The sequence below is a fragment of the Taudactylus pleione genome, unplaced genomic scaffold (genome assembly GCF_031769625.1).
Source record: "Taudactylus pleione unplaced genomic scaffold, aTauple2 ptg000316l, whole genome shotgun sequence".
NCBI classification, from domain to species: Eukaryota; Metazoa; Chordata; class Amphibia; order Anura; family Myobatrachidae; genus Taudactylus; species Taudactylus pleione.
The window spans coordinates 1,276,725-1,298,434 of record NW_028284717.1 but is presented as its reverse complement, the minus strand read 5'-3'; the positions used below and the strand labels follow the sequence as shown (position 1 = coordinate 1,298,434).

At 47.7% G+C, this 21,710-nt stretch overlaps 1 protein-coding gene across 1 annotated transcript in view; it reads right to left on the bottom strand.

Moving 5' to 3' along the window:
• CTNNA2 (catenin alpha 2) overlaps positions 1-21,710 on the bottom strand; it is a 937,723-nt gene that overhangs the window by 138,773 nt on the left and 777,240 nt on the right. The window contains exon 10 of the mRNA XM_088442722.1: positions 9,988-10,093. Within this exon, the coding sequence (XP_088298848.1) occupies positions 9,988-10,093 (106 nt within the window). The remainder of the gene's footprint in view (positions 1-9,987; positions 10,094-21,710) is intronic.

Here is a 21,710-nt window from a genome sequence, read left to right as displayed (position 1 = left end):
TGATGGTTTGCAGCCCCCCCCGATGGTCACCCCTGTTGCGGGCATGCCAGGCCGCTGGCCAATCAAATAAGGGGGTAGGGCTTTGCGGCCAACAGGGGGAGGGGGCTAAGCTCCATCCTACAAAAAAAAATACAGTCGGTTCCAACTCATCCATTGATGGCGGAAAACCATTGGTTCTCTGCCATTGATGGTAAAACTAGTTGACATCGGCATGGGAACCATCAATGTTTTGGAAACATCAATAGTTGATGGCCATCCCTAGTCCACCTTAATGGAGATCTTTACTCAAATCAAAGGGATACAACTGAAATCCCGGCGCTCAGAATGCCAGCACCGGCATCCCGATGCTAAGTATTGGGGTTAGGATTATGGTTAGGCACTAGAGGGAGCATTAGAGTTAGGCTTCGGGGGGGTACGTTAGGGTTAGGCTGCAGGGGGGGAGGTTAGGTTTAGGCTGCGGGGAGGATTAGGGGTAAGGGTAGGGTTAGGATATTTACCGACAGGTGTTGGTATGCTAACCCTGTTGGGATGCTGGCGTCAGGATTCTGACCGCTGGGATCTGAGCACTGGCATCCCTTACCCAACCCAAATCAAACCCTAACCTCCAGGTACCAAAAAGGGAGGATTCTGATTACTAGTGCCGCCGGTATTAGGAAAATACTTACACCCCAATATTACCGGGAGGGTCGGATAATTCTACAATTGATCATTTAGACACAATTAATTTTACATATGGCTTAAAAGGCAATTGTTTATTAGACTGCGGTAGTGTACAGTGTGGCAAACCTGTCATTTTATTTAGTCATTATGGCTAAACCCATTGCAGTAATGTGGGAAAAACTTTCATAAAAATTCAGGTATAATTCAATATACAAATTCAATCTCAGTAAAAAGAACTGTTCCGATTTTCCAGGACAGAGTGTATATGACAGTAGGGCTCACTCTCTAAGATACTGTACATTATATTGCTGTAAATAAGCACCGACAATCTTCACAAACATAAGGACAGAGCACATGTACTTGAGATCCGATGACTTCTAAAGCGCGATGGATGTGCAATAAACTCAGCCTCCTCCGTGGCGTCTCAGTGGTAGCGGGATGGCAGGGTCAGGGGTCTCACCTGTACAAGGTCTCCATACCTTGACAGAACTTGAATGTTCTATACTTGTTATTCAACTACAGTACGTAAACCAACATATTATTTTGTGACATCAACCGTTCTTGCTTAAAAGACTCTCTGCGATTTCCATGCGTGTGACTAATGACAGGAACTGACCCTTCCCAGGTTTACAGCTTTTAGGTTATTTTTTTATGTATATATGACACATTTGTGCTAGATTCATTATTGAAAAGTGACAGAATATCTGTATCTCTTGCTGGCACCATATATGGTGATTTTAATCGGCATTAAGTCCATTTAAGAACTGAATGTGCGCGCTGGGTTTGCGTACAATACCGAATGTGAGAGACCTGCGCTGCGTAGGATCCCTACTGCGCATGTGCAGGTCTCCTCGGTTTGAGGGGAGTGGGAAGGGCAGGACTACCTAGAAAACAGGAGCATATCCCCCCCCCCTTTTCTGGGAGTGCCCAGGCTAGGGTCAGAATCTTCCAACACCGACTTCTTGGCCTTGGCTATAGAGCTGCGAGGTTACTCAGATTGCTGGTGGTCTCGCAGAAAATCTGATGGTGAGTCTTAGGATGCGGCACTCAGATCTGCCATGCGGTCAGGAGGAGTCTATTTACACCTGATGCCTCCTGCTGCAATAGCATATGATATAAGTTGTATGCAGGGGCGTCTTTAGAGAGGAGGGGGTCCTTGTGCATTCCCCGTCTGGGGCCCTCTCTTCTCTTCCCGGCGGCCGGCAGCCGACTGACGCGGCTGGCCAGCCACCGGAGCATTAGTAGACTCTGGGCACTAGAGTGTGCCCGGAGTCTACTGCGCATGCGTAAAACGCCGGAAAAATGGCGGCGGCGGACATTTTTCTGGGTTTTTGTACAGCGCTGACACCCAGCGCGGGACCTCGTAGAGGTAAGTTTTAAGTAATATGGGTGCAGGGTGTGCGGTGCAGGCCCCCCTGGACCCGGAGGCCCGTGTGCACCGCACACCCTGCACCCATTCAAGATACGCCCCTGGTTGTATGCTATTGTGCAGCCGTCTGCCTGCCCTTACCTGCGGCTGTGCTATACCGTACGATGCTGAATCATCCCTTTAATCCACCACGCTGTAAATATTCCCCATTTTTTATGTAATCTTAGAGAGGTTTTCTGTGCAGTTTTGAATTCTGAGCACAACATAAAGCTGAGCGCAGGGCTTCTAAAAAAACCACTTACACCGCACTAAGACGCGGCAACGCTAACCTCGCTCTTAAACCTTCCCGGCGATCAAACAGTAAGAAAACTTTACAGCCTAGTTTACTTTTCCCTTCATTTGTGCGGTTAATGCACGGATAGGCCTACCTCAAAGTAAATTCTGAGCAATTACCATTCCACTTGATATTAAACTGGAAGGGTGGCTGGCTACATTACAGAACAGATGTTAAGTGACATTAAACTTAATGTTTTCAGCCAGGATCTTAAGGATGCTCGATTCCAGGAAGGCACAAGCCAAACTCATAGCATTAAGACGATACAGTTAGAAAATAGGAAATGCATGCATTACGGCAGATAGTGCACACAGCAGTAGTTGTGGAAACAGAGGAATAGAGGATTCTTATGTCGGGTTTCCATGGAAATCTCAGAGACGGCCAAAAAGAACTAGAGTGCATCAAGGCTTAATGTAGATTTCAAGGTGGAACGTTATTTATTATTTCTATTATGCCGAAACCACGTTCAGGTAAACAGGATAAGGATAAGTCATGTGTGAGGTTATACCGTATATTTATTTTATTTTTTTTCTCTTTTTATGTAAGACGTCTCCAATAAAAGCGTATAGAGATTGGAGACCTCTGTGCCTACCTAGGGTGCACATACTATCCTTCCTCCATAATCAGATTACCCTGTCTGGGTGTTTGTGTGGGACTGTTAATGTGTCAGTCATCACTTAGAAGATTTGCTTTCTTCATTATCGCAGTAGCGAGGCGGCTTTAGCAGCAGCACCGAGCTGACTCATAACTAGTTACACTACTCACCCACCTGCTCGGATCATGTTCCAAACACCTCGTTTCGTCTCGCTGGCTCTTATCATATGCCTCTTTTGGGTTTTGCAAACAATTTTAATGAAGCGGATTTTCTTTTTTTTATATATATATATATGTATATATATATATATATATATTTTTTTTTTTGGTTTTTTTTGTTTACCTAACAGCAGAAATGATAAAATAAAAAAAAGTTGCCCAGAACATGCCATAATATAGGCATAATATACTGGTTAATAAAACGGAATGATAATGCATGAGCAGATTGTTTTTTTTTTCATGTCCCATGATTTATTTGGTTTTAATTTTTTAAATCTTTCTACTGTTTTTTTTTTATTTATTTCGTTTTTTTTATTTTTACATAAAGAAAAATGCAGATTTCTGGTTGTGACACGTAGCTTTTAGCATAGTTAGTTCTGCTTACTGATAGATTTTGCTTTTGATAAAACGTAGAAGCATCATATACGGTAAGGCTAAACGCGCGCCTACTGTAACTACAAGAACTCTGTTGTTTTATTTTTCTCTTCGCTACAGATTGTAGATGTAGGTTAGCCATTTCCGTGTGCTCTAAGGACAGAATTACTTTGATAAATAGGCCCAGTAATCCAAATGTCTTTTTTTTTTTTTTGGGAGTTCTTGTTCTTTCACCTCCGTCCAGCTACCTTGTTTGAGCCCTGTCACATCCACAGATGGATGTGTAAGAAAAAAAAAAAAGGAGAATTGCTGGGTCCATCGATGGTGCTGTCTAAGAGAAATGAACCAGGAGGAAGGAGAGAACAGAGGGTGAGTAAAGAATTGAATTAGAGGGGGCAAAATCCAGGCACTATGGCTCCTTGCTACAGCATACATGTGTGTAAAAAACTGGGCCATTTTTATTATAAGCAGTGGTGTCACTAGGGGGGGTGTAAAGCTGCTCTGCTGTTTTGGTGTCACCCCCTCGGATGGTGTCACAGAGCAGCGGTGATTGATAATGCATGCACATGCTTCATCCACACTGTGCTGCGAGAAGCTGGAAGTGCTGGACAAGCCCCTATAGTGGCGAGAACAGGGGTGTGTGTGGCATGCGGTCTGTCCAATTAAATTTTATTTTTGAAGTGCTCCGCACCTACTTCCTGCTGATCAAGGAGCTTGCTCTGCCTCATCAACTCCTTCTACTGGCTGCTAAAAACATCTGCTCCTCCCTAAATGACTCCATCTCCAAAACTAACACGTTTTGGCAGAAATCTAGGAGCGCAACCGCAAATCTAGGTGTGTGTGAAATCACATAAGAAGGTTTTGTGTGGTGCCTCAGTGGTTTTCGGGCACTGTAAATGAGGCTCTCTCTGGACCTCATTCAGAGGCAGTCGTTAGTTGCAAGCGGTCGCACTGAATCAGGGCGACTCCTTGCATCCTGAACGACCGCTTCCTTGTCGATCGTTAAGCTGTGGGTTAACACCCACAGCTCTAGCGACCGACATGGGTGATGGTCATGATGGTCAAGACCATCGCGACCATCGGGGCTTACGACCAGACCCTAAGGTTGGTTCTGGTCACTCATAAGCCCCAGGGAGCTTCCTGCTCTGATCGAGCAGGAAGCTCCCCACTGACATCAGCAATGATGTCAGTGGGGCCGCCCTCAAACGGCAAGCGTTCCGGCGGGAACACCTCCGTTTGGGCAGGCAGGCCCCCTGCCCGCCTCCCAAATGGGGCGAGTTGTCACTCACCATCGACAGCTCGCCCCGTCTGCTGCGAGACCCCTAGCGACGGAGCGTCCGTCGCTAGCTGGGTCTCGGGCATGCGCATGACGGAGTCGGCTCCGTCGTGCGCATGCCCAGTGGGGCAACATCGAGTCGGTTGTGAGCGCTCAGCGCTTGCGACCGACTCTGAATGACCCCCTCTGTCGCCTGATTCCTGTCTATCTCTCCGGCATTAGCTGTCCTATTTCTGCGAATAGCGTCCATCTGAAGGCTTAAGCCAAAGTCCGATATTTTTTTTTTAAAGTGAAGCAGCCAGCAGTGCGTGACACAATGAAATTCAACATCCAGTGCAAGACAATGCAGGGGAAGGAATATGAGAAATGCATCCAGTAACCGATTGTGTATTTCCTGGTAAAATCCCAGACAAAAAGATGTGGAATTCACTGTGCGCATTTTACAGGAAAAAAAAAAGAAAACTCAAGTAGCCTAAAGAAATATTGCGTATTGATTAAGCATGCTTTCTAGGCTGTCTTTGAGAGTTATTTAGCTGACAGGTACATCAGAAACAATTGCCCTTGTGTGCTGTTCAAAATTGAAATTATTTATAGAAGGAATAGAAATGGAAACCTTTTACTTTCATTTAGTTTGTTATGATTGAAAAAAAAAAAATTAAAATCACATATTACCAACTGACAGGGTTGGACTGACCCACAGGAATACAGGGGTAATCCCCGGTGGGCCCCACTGACTGAGAGCCTTCTACCATCCTCTTCTGTTCAGGTTCTAGACTGTGCACTTAAGTTATATAAGTCAGAAATTGGGTGCTTGGTTCATTTCTACGGAAACTACATAAAAATTAGCCCTCCAATCAATCAGTGGGTGTTTCTGACACACCCTTGTCCCCTTCTTCATAAAGGGGCCCTGTGTTTTGCAGGCTGACTGTATGCTCTCTAACGGTTGGCCAAGTCCCCCCCCTGGTGGGCCCTTCATGATTCAGTCCGACACTGCCAGGTAAAGACAGGTGACTATAATGATTTTCAGTATAGTACAAAATGAAATTCACCAGGGCCATAACAAGGAGTGTGGGACTTGTGCCGCTGCCCAGGGCACAATGCCAAGGGAATGGCATTGTCACTGAAATTACTGTAACCGTTTACAGCTTGCAGAGTGCCTCCCAAGGCTACATAGAAAGCCTCAGTGTCCATCTTCCTGCACCCCTGGTGCTTGTTGTGTGATGTTATGATATGTCACGTGTTCTGGGGACAGGGTGCCTTTCAACCCTGCTTTGGTGCCAGGATTCACTGAAAATAATTTACTATAAAGCAAATGGCTTTTACCTGCTGTGTGGAAATTAGGCAACAATAGCAAATATCTGATTGGTCTTAGTGCAGATTTGAGCAATACTAGTTAATACCAGTAATAGTGGGAGTAACGCAGCATCTTCGGGCCACATAGACAAATTGGGGGGAGGTCCTGGCAACCAGGGGCGTATCTATAATGGGTGCAGGCTGTGCGGTGCGCATGGGCCCCTGAGTACATGGGGGCCAAGGGTGCACACCCTGCACCCATATCCATTTCCCCGGTGACCTGCACTTGCGCGGCAGACTAGTGCCCAGAGTCTACTGCCGTGCTCAGTGCTGGCAACGCCTGGCTGTTCACCCACCTGAGGCCCCCACTCTACTCTTTAGCCTATGCCTAAATGACGGCACACGAACACTGAAGATTTATACCGTATATACTCGAGTATAATCCGAGTTTTTCAGCACAAAAAATGTGCTGAAAAAGTATCCCCTCGGCTTATACTCGAGTCAAGTGTAGCGGTGACCGGACGGAGATCGGTCAGCGCTACACACTGCCAAACACACAGCCACCGGAGACGGCAGCTGCGTGCTTGGTGTAATCAGCAGCCGCTGAGAGTCTGTCAGACTCTCAGCGGCTGCTGCTGCTCCCACTGCGGGAGCCATCTTCCGGCTCCCGCAGTAGGTGATGGGAGACACGTCGTCATGACGACGTCTCTCCCATGCAAAGCGGCCGGAGGAGCGGACAGCGGCGGGACCAGGAGCGGGAGTTACAGGTAAGTTTTTTTTTTTTTTTATTCTTGTCACGTCTCTCTCTACTGGGGGGTGGGGACTACAGGGGTCACTACCAGGGGGCGATTACTACAGGGGTCACTACCAGGGGGCGATTACTACAGGGGGCACTACCAGGGGGCGATTACTGCAGGGGGCACTAAAAGGGGTATTACCACTGGGGGAACTACCAGGGGGGGATTACTACCAGGGGGGAATTACTACAGGGGGGGATCACTACAGGGGGCACTAAAAGGGGGGGATTACTACAGGGGGGGATTACCACTGGGGGAACTACCAGGGGAGGATTACTACAGGGGGCACTACCAGTGGGGGATTACTACAGGGGGCACTAAAAGGGGGGATTACCACTGGGGGTACTACCAGGGGGGGGATTACTACTGGAGGCACTGAAAGGGGGGATTACCACTGGGGGCACTACCAGGAGGGATTACTACTGGGGGCACAACCAGGGGGAATTACTACTAGGGGCACTACCAGCTGCTGCCATTTCCCACACTAGGCTTATACTCGAGTCAATAAGTTTTCCCAGTTTTTTGGGGTAAAAGTAGGTACCTCGGCTTATATTCGGGTCGGCTTATACTGGCTTATATACGGTATGATCTTGAAAGGCTGGAGACTGCTTGCATGCCCCTATTTATGAGCACGCATTCGCCCCAGCCCCAAAATAGTGGAAGAAACGTCCGAAATCAGACAAATCTCTGCATACGCTCAACTCAGCACTGCCCTTAGAGTACACAGGGCCTAATTCAGAGGCGGACGCAAGCAAGTGGCGATTCCGCGAGCAAGTTGCGAATGTTTTCAGCCTGCGCATGCGTCCTGATGGTTACCACCGGTTGCCGTGGAGCGAATTTGGATGGAGGCGCTGGGGATTTCAGTGGGTGTTGCTCGGAGGTTGCCAGACGCGGGCTTGTAGCGGTCAGCGACTGCACCTTTAGAAGGAGATCCTGCTCCTCCATAAAGCTGGTGCAACCGATGGTGCGTCTTAGTACGCACAGTATGTATTCCGCAGCTGTCGGCCGTCTCAGGACGAATACAATCGGCTGCAGTAGTAGCATAAAGACTCAGATGCTCTGCGGCAGAAGACGCAGTAGCGGCTATAGTAGCACACGCCTTATTGCCACCCAGTTACACCAGTACAGTAACAAGTGGAAATGCGACGGCGTAGATCCGTAGTCGTGCTGCAAATCGAAAGAGCCGTTCGCAACATGGGACTCAGAAAACCCCTCTGCGAGAAATGTGTGATTTCACTAGAATAAAAATCACCACCTGGGGGCATGGAAGTGCAGGTAACAAGTCATTACAGTGCACCAACACTTTCCAATCCACCTGACAACGTTTATATACGGACCACAAAGAGTAAAGCAATCGCTGATGTTCCATTACTATTATAAGTGAAAATATGGGGCACAGAGCAATCGCTTAGAGGAAATGATGGAGTAATGAGACCGTAATCAGTAATGGGCCATGGCATTGTCACTGCTGCAGATGATGCGCATACTGAATAATCCAGCAATCTGTACCCTCTCACTCTGCCAGAGTTACCCGCCTAGTTTTGTTAGAAACGGAAATAAGAGTTAGACGGAGGCGTAAGGCGTAGTTAAGCCGGGTACACACTGGAGCGATGTCGGGCCGATATACCATTTCCTAACCTCATATTGCCTACATCGCTCAGCGTGTAAGCATTATTGCGCGCTCCCTGCGGTCGCTAGTGGCGGTGGGCAGGTTTGATGTGCTGCACGTACAAACCTAGCGATATCACTAGCGGCCAGTTCATTGTTACTGAATGATGTAACGGTGATCATTCCGTCATTCATTAAAGTCGTCCAGTGTGGACGCTCAGTCACTGTTCACGGGCATTCCTTCCGATGTCGAAATTAATGCCTGTCGCTCCAGTGTGTACCCAGCCGTGGTGTTAGGAAGAGAAACAGAAGAGCCATAGGGGTACATTTACTAAAGTGCAAGTTTTTAGAAGTGGAGATGTTGCCCATAGCAACCATATTCTAGCTATTGTCTTCTAGAAGGTGCTGGATAAATGATAAGTAGAATCTGATTGGTTGCTATGGGCGACAACTCTTTTTCTAAAAACCTGCACTTTAGTAAATATACCCCCTAGAGAGGATGCTGAGAGATAATAGTGACCTCTGTATCTGACATAGGAGCAGGACGCCAGAATTTATGTAATAACATACAAGCGCCGTTCCCTATTACTGGCCCCTCCCCATTTATAAGATCTCATTAGATTTCAACCTATTATTTCCATCTCACATCTTTTATTACCTCTCTGATTCTATCCACGTACACGTATCACATTGCAAACAACTAACGTATAAAGGGCCTGATTTACTACAGATCGCTATTGCGATCGATGCTGCGTTTACGCACGCGGGTCTGCTGCGAAGTATGCTTATGTCTGCAGCTGCTCAGCCAGCATAGAGACGCCCACTACCGCTATCTCACATCCGTAATACCTCTTAGTCATGCGTATACATAGGTAACATCGAGTAACATCGGCCCCTCACGTACAATTACAACAGGTCTAATCTTTACTTAGAAATGGCTAACCTCGCTGCACGCAGTAAGTACTCAAGCTGCGTATGCCGTCGCAGTGGCTAAATTATGCACACCCAAGTAACGGCGTCCAAACGGACAGGCGTGTCTGCGTTTCTCCGACCACGCCCCTGTCAACACCTCCAAACGCTGATGTCCCGTCCCTCGATCTGCGATGGCTTTGTATCTGCGTAGGTGATCGCAGTGTGATCGCAAAGCCAACTCACGCATGTGCACAGCGGTGTACGCATTATCGGCCAATTTGTGTACGCTGCTGCGATCCGTGATGTATCAGGCCCAAAGAGTGAACTCTTATTTTGGGAAAACCAGCATCTATGGCAGGCCTGGCCAACCTGTGGCTCTCCAGCTGTTGTGAAACTACAAGTCCCATCATTCCCTGCCACAGTTTCAGCATACCCTAACATCAAAACTGTGCCAAGGCATGCTGGGACTTGTAGTTTTTCAACAGCTGGAGAGCCGCAGGTTGGCCTGGCCTGATCTATGGCATGTGCGCTTGTGATACAAGTGTCTTACCTGATCAGCAACAGCTCGTGCCAGCTTGTCCATCCTGGAACCGGCTTCTGCGATTTTTTTGGCTGCGTTAATCACATCCGACGTGTTCTTTAGTGGACCTTTCCCTCTGTAAAAGAAAATAGTGTAATTGCAATTCAATTAAATTACTAAAATAACCACCTGAACTGAACTGAGCCATTGATTTATTTTTTTTCTTTTACCGTTATATCAATGATTTGTAATTTACTATCAGTTCACCTTCTAACTGCAGCAGATAGAAAAAAAAAAGAAGAAAAAAGAAAAAAAGGATTTGCCAGCTTCCGCTCTTATCTCTAATTCCTCTCCAGCAATTTCGTTTGATGGCTCCTTCAAGCTCATGAATTATATTTAATAGTATGTACATTTTTAAGTGCTCATTAAGGAGACAGCCCTGTTGGAAAATGAAGCTTGGAATCGGATTCCCAGGCCAATACTGGATGCTGGTGGGGACAAGTCCAGTGCCCAGAGATGCACACGAAGTCGATGTCGGATGATATTTTGCTGTGGTGCATGCGCCAGAGTCGCACACTGCGAACGTGCAGCGATTGGTTAGCGACGGCAATCGCAGATAGGATATATTAGCAAAGTGAGTAACAGGAAGTCAGTGTTTGGGGGGAGGTAACGAGGGGGTGGCTAGAAAATCTCAGGCGTGTCAGAAAGGGGGGGGGCAGTTGCCCCACCTTGATTACTGTTGGGTGGGCATAGACTGTGTTTTGCCCCAACCCCCTATGAACTTCTACACAAAAGCGTATGGGGATGAATGAAATGAAAATGGGGATGATAAAGGTTATATACTTTAGATTTGCTTATATACTATCTCTGAACATTATGTACAGCTTCTCCCCTAAGTTCCTGAATTCCTTCTTCAATCTGGGGCAGGCTTGCCTACCCTCCCGATTTGGCCGGGAGCCTCCCGATTTTCGGGTGCCGCTCCCGGCCCCCCGGAAAGGCAGGCAAGCCTCCCGGAAGTCTCCGACCCTCCCCACCTCCCCCCTGAAAAAATAAACAGAAATACCTGCAGCGGGGGGCCCGGTGACGCAATTCGCGCAGAATCACGTCATCGTGGCCCCGCCCCCTGCTTCACAATGCCGAAAATCACGGCATTGTGAAGAGGGGGCGGAGTCACGATGACGCAATCGTGTGGCTCCGCCCCCAGTGTGACACAAAATGGCCGCCCCGGCTTCGCCCCCAATGGCCGCCCCCGCTATTAGCCGACAATCAGCTCCCTCCCGGAAGGCTGAAGCTGATTGTCGGCAAGTATGATCTGGGGCACCACCAAATGTTTTAGAAGTAATACAAAGGATTTGCGCATCAGTTGGAGGCACACGTGTGCAAAACAGTGGTATAGACTAGGGGTGTGCACCGGCCACTTTTCGTGTTTTGTGTTTTGGTTTTGGATCTGGATCTTTCTTCGTGTTTTGGATCTGGATTGGTTTTGCCAAAACCACCCTTCCGTGTTTTGGGTTCTGGGTTTTGTGTTTTGGATCTGTATTTTTTTGAAAAAAAGCATAAAAACAGCTAAAATTACAGAATTTGTAGGTTTTTCTGCTCCTATGCTATTATTAACCTCAATAACCTTAATTTCCACTCATTTCCAGTCTATTCTGAACACCTCACACCTCACAATAGTGTTTTTATGTCCAAAAGGTTGCACCGAGGTAGCTGGATGACTATGCTAAGCGACACGAGTGGGCGGCACAAACACGTGACCCATCTAGGAGTGACACTGCAGTGGCAGACAGGATGGCAGTTAGAAAAACTAGGCCCCAAACTGTACATAATGCAAAGAAAAAAAGAGGTGCAAGATGGAATTGTCCTTGGGCCCTCCCACCCACCCTTATGTTGTATAAACAGGACATGCACACTTTAACAAATCAATCATTTCATCGCCAGGGTCTGCCACACAACTGTGGCTGAAATGATTGGTTCGTTTGGGCCCCCACAAAACAAGCTGGCAATTAATGTGTCCCTGCACAAACTGGCTCTACGGAGGCAAGATGTCATCCTCATCCTCCTCATCCACCGATTCCTCACCCTCTTCAGTGTGTACATCCTCATCCTCACAAAGTATTAACTCGTCCCCACTTGAATCCACCACCACAGGTCCCTCTGTACGTTCTGGAGGCTGGTCTCCCTGGAAGAGCTGATAATTCATTTTGATGAACATCATCTTCTCCACATTCTGTGGAAGCAACCTCCTACGCCTTTCGCTGACAAGGTTCCCGGCTGCACTAAACACTCTTTCGGAGTACACACTGGAGGGGGGGCAACTCAGGTAAAATAGAGCCAGTTTGTACAGGGGCCTCCAAATTGCCTCTTTTTCCTGCCAGTACAGGTATGGACTGTCTGACATGCCTACTTGGATGCTGTCACCGATGTAATCCTCCACCATTCTGTCAATGGTGACAGTATCATATGCAGTGACAGTAGACATGTCAGAAATTGTTGCCAGGTCCTTCAGTCCGGACCAGATGTCCAAACTTGGTCCTGCCTGCCCTGCATCACCGCCAGCGGGTTGCTTAGGATACCTAAGTTTTTTCCTGGCAGCCCCAGTTGCGGGAGAAAATGAAGAAGGAGCCGTTGACGTGTCACGTTCCGCTTCAGCTGACAGTGTGTTCACCAGCAGGTCTTTGCACCTCTGCAGGCTTGTGTCGGCCGGAAAGAGAGACACCACATAGGCTTTAAACCTAGGATCGAGCACGGTGGCCAAAATGTAGTGGTCTGATTTCAACAGATTGACCACCCTGGAATCCTGGCAAAGCGAATGAAGGGCTTCATCCACAAGTCCCACATGCCGAGCGGAATCGCTCCGTCTTAGCTCCTCCTTCACTTTCTCCAGCTGCTTCTGCAAAAGCCTGATGAGGGGAATGACCTGACTCAAGCTGGCAGTGTCTGAACTGACTTCACGTGTGGCAAGTTCGAAGGGCTGAAGAACCTTGCACAACACGGAAATCATTCTCCACTGCGCTTGAGTCAGGTGCATACCCCCTCCTTTGCCTATGTCATAGGTGGATGTATAGGCTTGTATGGCCTTTTGCTGCTCCTCCATCCTCTGAAGCATATAGAGGGTTGAGTTCCACCGCGTCACAACCTCTTGCTTCAGGTGATGGCGGGGCAGGTTCAAGAGTGTTTGCTGGCGCTCCAGTCTTCGGCACGCAGTCGCTGAATGGCGAAAGTGGCCAGAAATTTTTCGGGCCACCCAAAGCGTCTCCTGCACGCCCCTGTCGCTTTTCAGAAAATTCTGCACCACCAAGTTTATTGTGTGAGCAAAACATGGGACGTGCTGGAATTTGCCCAGATGTAATGCCCGCACAATATTGGTGGCGTTGTCAGATATCACAAATCCCCAGGAGAGTCTAAGTGGGGTAAGCCACTGGGCGATGATTTCCCTCAGTTTCTCTAAGAGGTTGTCGGCGGTGTGCCTCTTACTGAAACCGGTGATACACAGCGTAGCCTGCCTTGTAACGAGCTGGCGTTTCTGAGATGCTGCTACTGGTGACGCTGCTGCTGTTGCTGCGTAAGGTGATACATCTACCCAGTGGGCTGTCACAGTCATATAGTCCTTAGTCTGCCCTGTTCCACTTGTCCACATGTCCGTGGTTAAGTGGACATTGTGTACAACGGCATTTTTCAGGACACTGAGGACACTTTTTCTGACGTTTCTGTACAGTCTCGGTATCGCCTGCCTAGTGAAGTGGAATCTAGACGGGATTTGGAACCGGGGACACACTACCTCCATCAATTGTCTAAATCCCACTGCACTAATGGCGGATACCGGACGCACGTCTAACACCAACATAGCAGTCAAGGCCTCAGTTATACGTTTTGCTTCAGGATGACTGCTGTCGTACTTCATCCTCCTCGCTAAGGACTGTTGGAGGGTCAATTGTTTAGTAAAAGTAGTGGTGTTCCTACTTCCTCTCTGGGATGATGAACGACTCCCAGCAGCAGCAACAGCAGCAGCGGCAGCAGTAGGCGTAGCAATGCAGGATCCTCCAGAGGAATCCCGGATAGGAGAGTCAGTCATGCCAGTGACATGGCCTGCAGGACTACTTCCGATCCTGACTAAGGAGGAAATTGACGAGGAGGGAGTTGACGGTGTGGTTTGCAGGCGCTTGGATACAACAGGACAACGGGATTTAGGTGTCCCTGGACTGCTTACGGTCTTAGCCAAAGTTTCTGAACTTGACAGTAACTTTTTATGAACGCGCTGCAGGTGCCGTATAAGGGAGGATGTTCCTAGGTGGTTGACGTCCCTACCCCTACTTATTTCACCTTTACATATGGTACATATGGCAAGACAGTTGTTGTCCGGATTTGGATAGAAATATTGCCAGACCAAAGAGGTGGAATGTTTGGTCTTCTGCCCAGGCATGACCGTGATGGGCTTTTTCATCCCACGGACAACAACTGTCTCCCCCGGAGCCTGATTTAAACAAACCACATCACCATCAGAATCCTCCTCGCCAACTTCCTCCTCAGCGCCAGCTACACCAGTATCCTCATCCTGTTGTACTTCAACAGTGACATCTTCAATTTGCATATCAGCAAGTGGACTGTGGGTGCTCCTTTCAGCATTTGCAGGGGGCGTGCAAATGGTGGAAAGAGCCACCTCTTCCCGTCCAGTGCTGGGAAGGTCAGGCATCGCAACCACCACCACACTTGGACTCTCCTTGGGGATTTGTGATATCTTCTTAGAAAGCACAGTTCTTCGCTGTGCTTTTGCCAGCTTAACTCTTTTGATTTTTTTAGTGGGAGGAGGGCTTCCATCGTCATGTGAAGCTGAACCACTAGTCATGAACATACTAGGGATCGACCTTAGCCGTTCCTTGCCACTCCGTGTCGTAAATGGCATATTGGCAAGTTTACGTTTCTCTTCAGCTGATTTAAATGTCTTTTTCAAGGTCATTTTCCTGAACTTTGCCATTTGGGATTGTATGTGCCCTCTACTATGACATTGGGCATCGGCCTTGGCAGACGACGTTGATGGCATGTTATCGTCTATGTCATGACTAGTGGCAGCAGCTTCAGCACTAGGAGGAAGTGGTTCTTGATCTTTCTCTATTTTATTTTTATCGGAGAAAGTTTGGTCCTCCATTTATGTTATATCGATTTGATATATACGTGCGGCTAAACCCAGAAAATAATTTTTTTTTTGGTTTGGACTGGAGTGTACTTTGGGGGTTACAGCACCCTTTAACGGTCAAGCCAGCCGGCCCTTTACTTATGACACAGGCGCACGCTTGGCACTACTTTGTTGATGCACGTGCGGCTACTGCGCACACAATTCACAAACACAGAAAATAATTTTTTTTTAGGTTTGGACTGGAGTGTACTTTCGGGGGTTACAGCACCCTTAACGGTCAAGCCAGCCGGCCCTTTACTTATGACACAGGCGCACGCTTGGCACTACTTTGTTGATGCACGTGCGGCTACTGCGCACACAATTCACAAACACAGAAAATAATTTTTTTTTAGGTTTGGACTGGAGTGTACTTTCGGGGGTTACAGCACCCTTAACAGTCAAGCCAGCCGGCCCTTTACTTATGACACAGGCGCACGCTTGGCACTACTTTGTTGATGCACGTGCGGCTACTGCGCACACAATTCACAAACACAGAAAATAATTTTTTTTTGGTTTGGACTGGAGTGTACTTTCGGGGGTTACAGCACCCTTTAACGGTCAAGCCAGCCGGCCCTTTACTTATGACACAGGCGCACGCTTGGCACTACTTTGTTGATGCACGTGCGGCTACTGCGCACACAATTCACAAACACAGAAAATAATTTTTTTTTGGTTTGGACTGGAGTGTACTTTCGGGGGTTACAGCACCCTTTAACGGTCAAGCCAGCCGGCCCTTTACTTATGACACAGGCGCACGCTTGGCACTACTTTGTTGATGCACGTGCGGCTACTGCGCACACAATTCACAAACACAGAAAATAATTTTTTTTTAGGTTTGGACTGGAGTGTACTTTCGGGGGTTACAGCACCCTTAACGGTCAAGCCAGCCGGCCCTTTACTTATGACACAGGCGCACGCTTGGCACTACTTTGTTGATGCACGTGCGGCTACTGCGCACACAATTCACAAACACAGAAAATAATTTTTTTTTTGGTTTGGACTGGAGTGTACTTTCGGGGGTTACAGCACCCTTAACGGTCAAGCCAGCCGGCCCTTTACTTATGACACAGGCGCACGCTTGGCACTACTTTGTTGATGCACGTGCGGCTACTGCGCACACAATTCACAAACACAGAAAATAATTTTTTTTTGGTTTGGACTGGAGTGTACTTTCGGGGGTTACAGCACCCTTTAACGGTCAAGCCAGCCGGCCCTTTACTTATGACACAGGCGCACGCTTGGCACTACTTTGTTGATGCACGTGCGGCTACTGCGCACACAATTCACAAACACAGAAAATAATTTTTTTTTGGTTTGGACTGGAGTGTACTTTCGGGGGTTACAGCACCCTTTAACGGTCAAGCCAGCCGGCCCTTTACTTATGACACAGGCGCACGCTTGGCACTACTTTGTTGATGCACGTGCGGCTACTGCGCACACAATTCACAAACACAGAAAATAATTTTTTTTTGGTTTGGACTGGAGTGTACTTTCGGGGGTTACAGCACCCTTTAACGGTCAAGCCAGCCGGCCCTTTACTTATGACACAGGCGCACGCTTGGCACTACTTTGTTGATGCACGTGCGGCTACTGCGCACACAATTCACAAACACAGAAAATAATTTTTTTTTAGGTTTGGACTGGAGTGTACTTTCGGGGGTTACAGCACCCTTAACGGTCAAGCCAGCCGGCCCTTTACTTATGACACAGGCGCACGCTTGGCACTACTTTGTTGATGCACGTGCGGCTACTGCGCACACAATTCACAAACACAGAAAATAATTTTTTTTTTGGTTTGGACTGGAGTGTACTTTCGGGGGTTACAGCACCCTTAACGGTCAAGCCAGCCGGCCCTTTACTTATGACACAGGCGCACGCTTGGCACTACTTTGTTGATGCACGTGCGGCTACTGCGCACACAATTCACAAACACAGAAAATAATTTTTTTTTAGGTTTGGACTGGAGTGTACTTTCGGGGGTTACAGCACCCTTAACGGTCAAGCCAGCCGGCCCTTTACTTATGACACAGGCGCACGCTTGGCACTACTTTGTTGATGCACGTGCGGCTACTGCGCACACAATTCACAAACACAGAAAATAATTTTTTTTTGGTTTGGACTGGAGTGTACTTTCGGGGGTTACAGCACCCTTTAACGGTCAAGCCAGCCGGCCCTTTACTTATGACACAGGCGCACGCTTGGCACTACTTTGTTGATGCACGTGCGGCTACTGCGCACACAATTCACAAACACAGAAAATAATTTTTTTTTAGGTTTGGACTGGAGTGTACTTTCGGGGGTTACAGCACCCTTAACGGTCAAGCCAGCCGGCCCTTTACTTATGACACAGGCGCACGCTTGGCACTACTTTGTTGATGCACGTGCGGCTACTGCGCACACAATTCACAAACACAGAAAATAATTTTTTTTTAGGTTTGGACTGGAGTGTACTTTCGGGGGTTACAGCACCCTTAACGGTCAAGCCAGCCGGCCCTTTACTTATGACACAGGCGCACGCTTGGCACTACTTTGTTGATGCACGTGCGGCTACTGCGCACACAATTCACAAACACAGAAAATAATTTTTTTTTGGTTTGGACTGGAGTGTACTTTCGGGGGTTACAGCACCCTTTAACGGTCAAGCCAGCCGGCCCTTTACTTATGACACAGGCGCACGCTTGGCACTACTTTGTTGATGCACGTGCGGCTACTGCGCACACAATTCACAAACACAGAAAATATATTATTTTTTTAGCACTTGGGGGGAGCACCCCTGATGGACAGAGCACCCCCTGGACAACACTACAGCACCCCTTTAGGACTGGGACACTGCACAGGACTTTGGAGTGGACACAGCCCCTATGGAGAACTGACTGCACAACACAGTCCAGCCAGCCCCTATGGACTTTGAAGTAGTGGACACAGCCCCTATTAACAACAGCAGCACAGCACAACACAGCCAGCCCCTATGGACTTTGAAGTAGTGGACAACAGCAGCACTACACTACACTACACTACACAGCACTAACTCCCACCCTCCCTCTTCACTGTCCACAGCCGAGTGAGAAAATGGCGCCGACGCGGGTACCTTATATAGGATCCAAAACCCGCGAGACTCGGAAGGCGGGATGATGACGTTTTGCCTCGATTTCAGATCCGAGTCAGGCGGGAAAAGTCGAGCCTGACTCGGATCGGGGGGGCTCGGGGGGGTTCGGATTTCAGAAATCCGAACCCGCTCACCCCTAGTATAGACCAAAGAGAACTGGCTCGTAAATGTAGGAAATTTCTGTCTGTGTCTGGGAACCTTTCATACTGTGGGGTTGGAGGTTGCATTTCAAGCACATTTATGTGAGGGGAACAGCACAGTCCCAATTTCCACAAACACTTGGAATATCTATTTCAGAAACTGCGTGGACCTTCTCTACATGGACTATACTCTATTATAGTGGTAGGGCCATCAGGAGGGGCAACGATCATTAATGTCAATATTGTGGCAACTTCTTACAAAGTATTTCAATGTATTATTAGATGTGTCATGATTGGTTACAGATACGAGTTTTGTCTGTTGGAAATATGTGTGTACAGGTGCGGTGGTACGGCAGAGTTACGTACACACCAGACGGTGCCTTATCACTACAGGCAGCAAAGTTGCTTAACCAGTCGGATGGTTTACGTGGTGTTAAGTGTTGTACAGCCGCACTCACTGTGATACACCGGTTAAGATGGCCCAGAGCTTGAGCGGAGTGGGGTTTGATACACCTCGCCATCCGGTGAGAGTGTATATTGGATACAGGCAACGACGCAGGGTGCTGGAACAGCGGTAATACTGAGTAGTATCTTAGGTCTCTGATGGAGCTAAGTGGGAGATGTCTGTCTCCCACTGTGTCACTCTTACACAGCAACAAGATGGTGGTGCCGCACATGCGCAGTACTGACCTCTGCGGCCATCTTGGGTTAGCGCTCTAGTATGGGAGACCCAATTTCTGAGACCTTCTGTACCTGGCTGCTTGTGTCATTAGTTTTGCATAATTACTGTTGAATGGCATGCTACCTGTGGTATATAATAAATAAACAGCATTGTTGTATCTTTCATATGCTCTCTTTGCCTGTGTGCCCCAGTACCTCCTACAGATGTGTCCGCATACACCTAGCCTCAATACGCCATGCGGTGCGAGACACCTGGTGTGAGTGAGCTGCGCTGTGTGTTTAGCGTAAATTACATAGGAGATGTAATTCATGCACAGTCATGGGATCGTTTCATCGGCTAGGTAAGTATATAAAAACATAGGAGTGTTAATTCATGGACAGTATTGGAAACGATAAGTAGTTAAAGACATTTAGGGGTCTATTTACTAAGCAGTGTTAGGAGACAGAGTGATAAGGTGCCAGCCAATCAGCTCCCAACTGTCATTTTTCAGACACAGCCTGTGAGATGGCAGTTAGGAGCTGATTGGCTGGCACCTTATCACTTTTCACTCTGTCTCCTAACACTGCTTAGTAAATAGACCCTTTAGAGTTTATTCCATGATTAGAAAAAAAATACAGTACATGGAAGGAATAATTTCATACACAGTCATGGAATATTTAGGTACTAGTAACAGACTTAGGGCCTGATTCAGAGCCGTTCGCTATTTGTGGTCGTTCGTTCAAAAACAAGGGGTGGCTATTCAAATGATCCGTTCGCACATTGCAGTCTGTTCACACCTCTAAGTCTGAACGAGCGAGCAAAACATACGCTCGTTTATTTGATAAAAACGCCCCCTGGACGCACGCACCATACGTCATGTCCGCTATTTATTAGATTAATCGAGTACATCGTACAGCGTATGAACTGCTCGCTATTCTTGTGGTTGGTGTTTTCAACCGCTATTTTGCGAGCAGTTCTGAGTTAAAAAAAACCAAGTGACCTGGTCAATGACGCTGCTGTATTAATTATGCACTCCCTTAAAAAGCCCGTTTTGACCTTTAAGCACGCCTGCGTTCGGATCTCCACTCCCCGTTTTCAAGCACCTTCCCCTGTTACCACCCACATACGCCTCATTCTGTCACTCAAAATAGCAGGCCCTCGCTATATTGCGTACCAACGATTTTCGGCCGCACTGACTGGTTCGCGCATGCATACTAAAAACCGTACGCATGCGCAGATGTGCGAACATCGCTCGGAACGAGCGTACTGCCGCTAGCGAGTGGCTCTGAATGAGGGCCTTAGAGAGGTATTTAATTAGCCTCGAACATTGTTCGGGCGCTAATTGATCCCAATGATCGCCGATTATCCCCAATTTTCGTCTATGTTTTTTTTTACCATATCGGTCGAAATAATAGGATAGTTCTCCCAAAAACACATAGGTTCCGCGATAATCTCGTGGATCTATGGCCCTCATTCAGAGCCGTTCGCTATTTGCGGTCGTTCGTTCAAAAACAAGGGGTGGCTATTCAAATGATCCGTTCGCACATTGCAGTCTGTTCACACCTCTAAGTCTGAACGAGCGAGCAAAACATACGCTCGTTTATTTGATAAAAACGCCCCATGGCCGTTCGCACCATACGTCATGTCCGCTATTTATTAGATTAATCGAGTACATCGTACAGCGTATGAACTGCTCGCTATTCTTGTGGTTGGTTTTTTCAACCGCTATTTTGCGAGCAGTTCTGAGTTTAAAAAAACCAAGTGACGTGGTCAATGACGCTGCTGGATTAATTATGCACACCCTTAAAACGCCTGTTTTGACCTTTAAGCACGCCTGCGTTCGAATTCCACTCCCCCGTTTTCAAGCACCTTCCCCTGTTACCACCCACATACGCCTCATTCTGTCACTCAAAATAGCAGGCACTCGCTATATAGCGTACAAACGATTTTCGGCCGCACTGACTGGTTCGCGCATGCATACTAAAAACCGTACGCATGCGCAGATGTGTGAACATCACTTGGAACGAGCGTACTGCCGCTAACGAGCGGCTCTGAATGAGGGCCTATGTGTTTTCGCCTTTTTGTCAGGTGAAAACAACGGCAATTATAGTTGATTATTTTTCGGGAGACTTCAGGTCCCGAAAAAAAACAAACCCCGGTAAGTGCCGGCGTCAGGCCTACTTCGGGGCTAATTGGATAGCCCCGGGCAAAGTAATTAGTTGTGGTAATTTACCACGGCTAATTGGATACCCCCTTAGAAGGTCTCATTCATGAACACCACCAATGTAGTTCTGCTCCTCCTTTTCCTTGGTCTACTTGTCACTAGTGAGCAGGAGTCTTCATCACAGACCAGTTCAATTCAATCTTTAATGATTATTAATTATCCTCCACGTGTATGAAAACGGATCCACGATTATTTTATATATTTTAATTGAGTAATTATAAATCTATCTTACACCCCTTTTACACCAGAACAAAAACCTGGGTTTTTGCTGGGTCTACCCAGGTCGCAGCTCAGTGTAAAAGGGTCCCTGAAAAATAACCCAGGTCAAGTGACCCAGCAATCCAACCCAGGTAGCTACCAGGGTTGGACCCAGGATGGACCCGGGTAATGGTGCAGTGTAAACGGTGCAACCCGGGTTATCTGACCTGGGTCATGCCTAAAATGAGCTG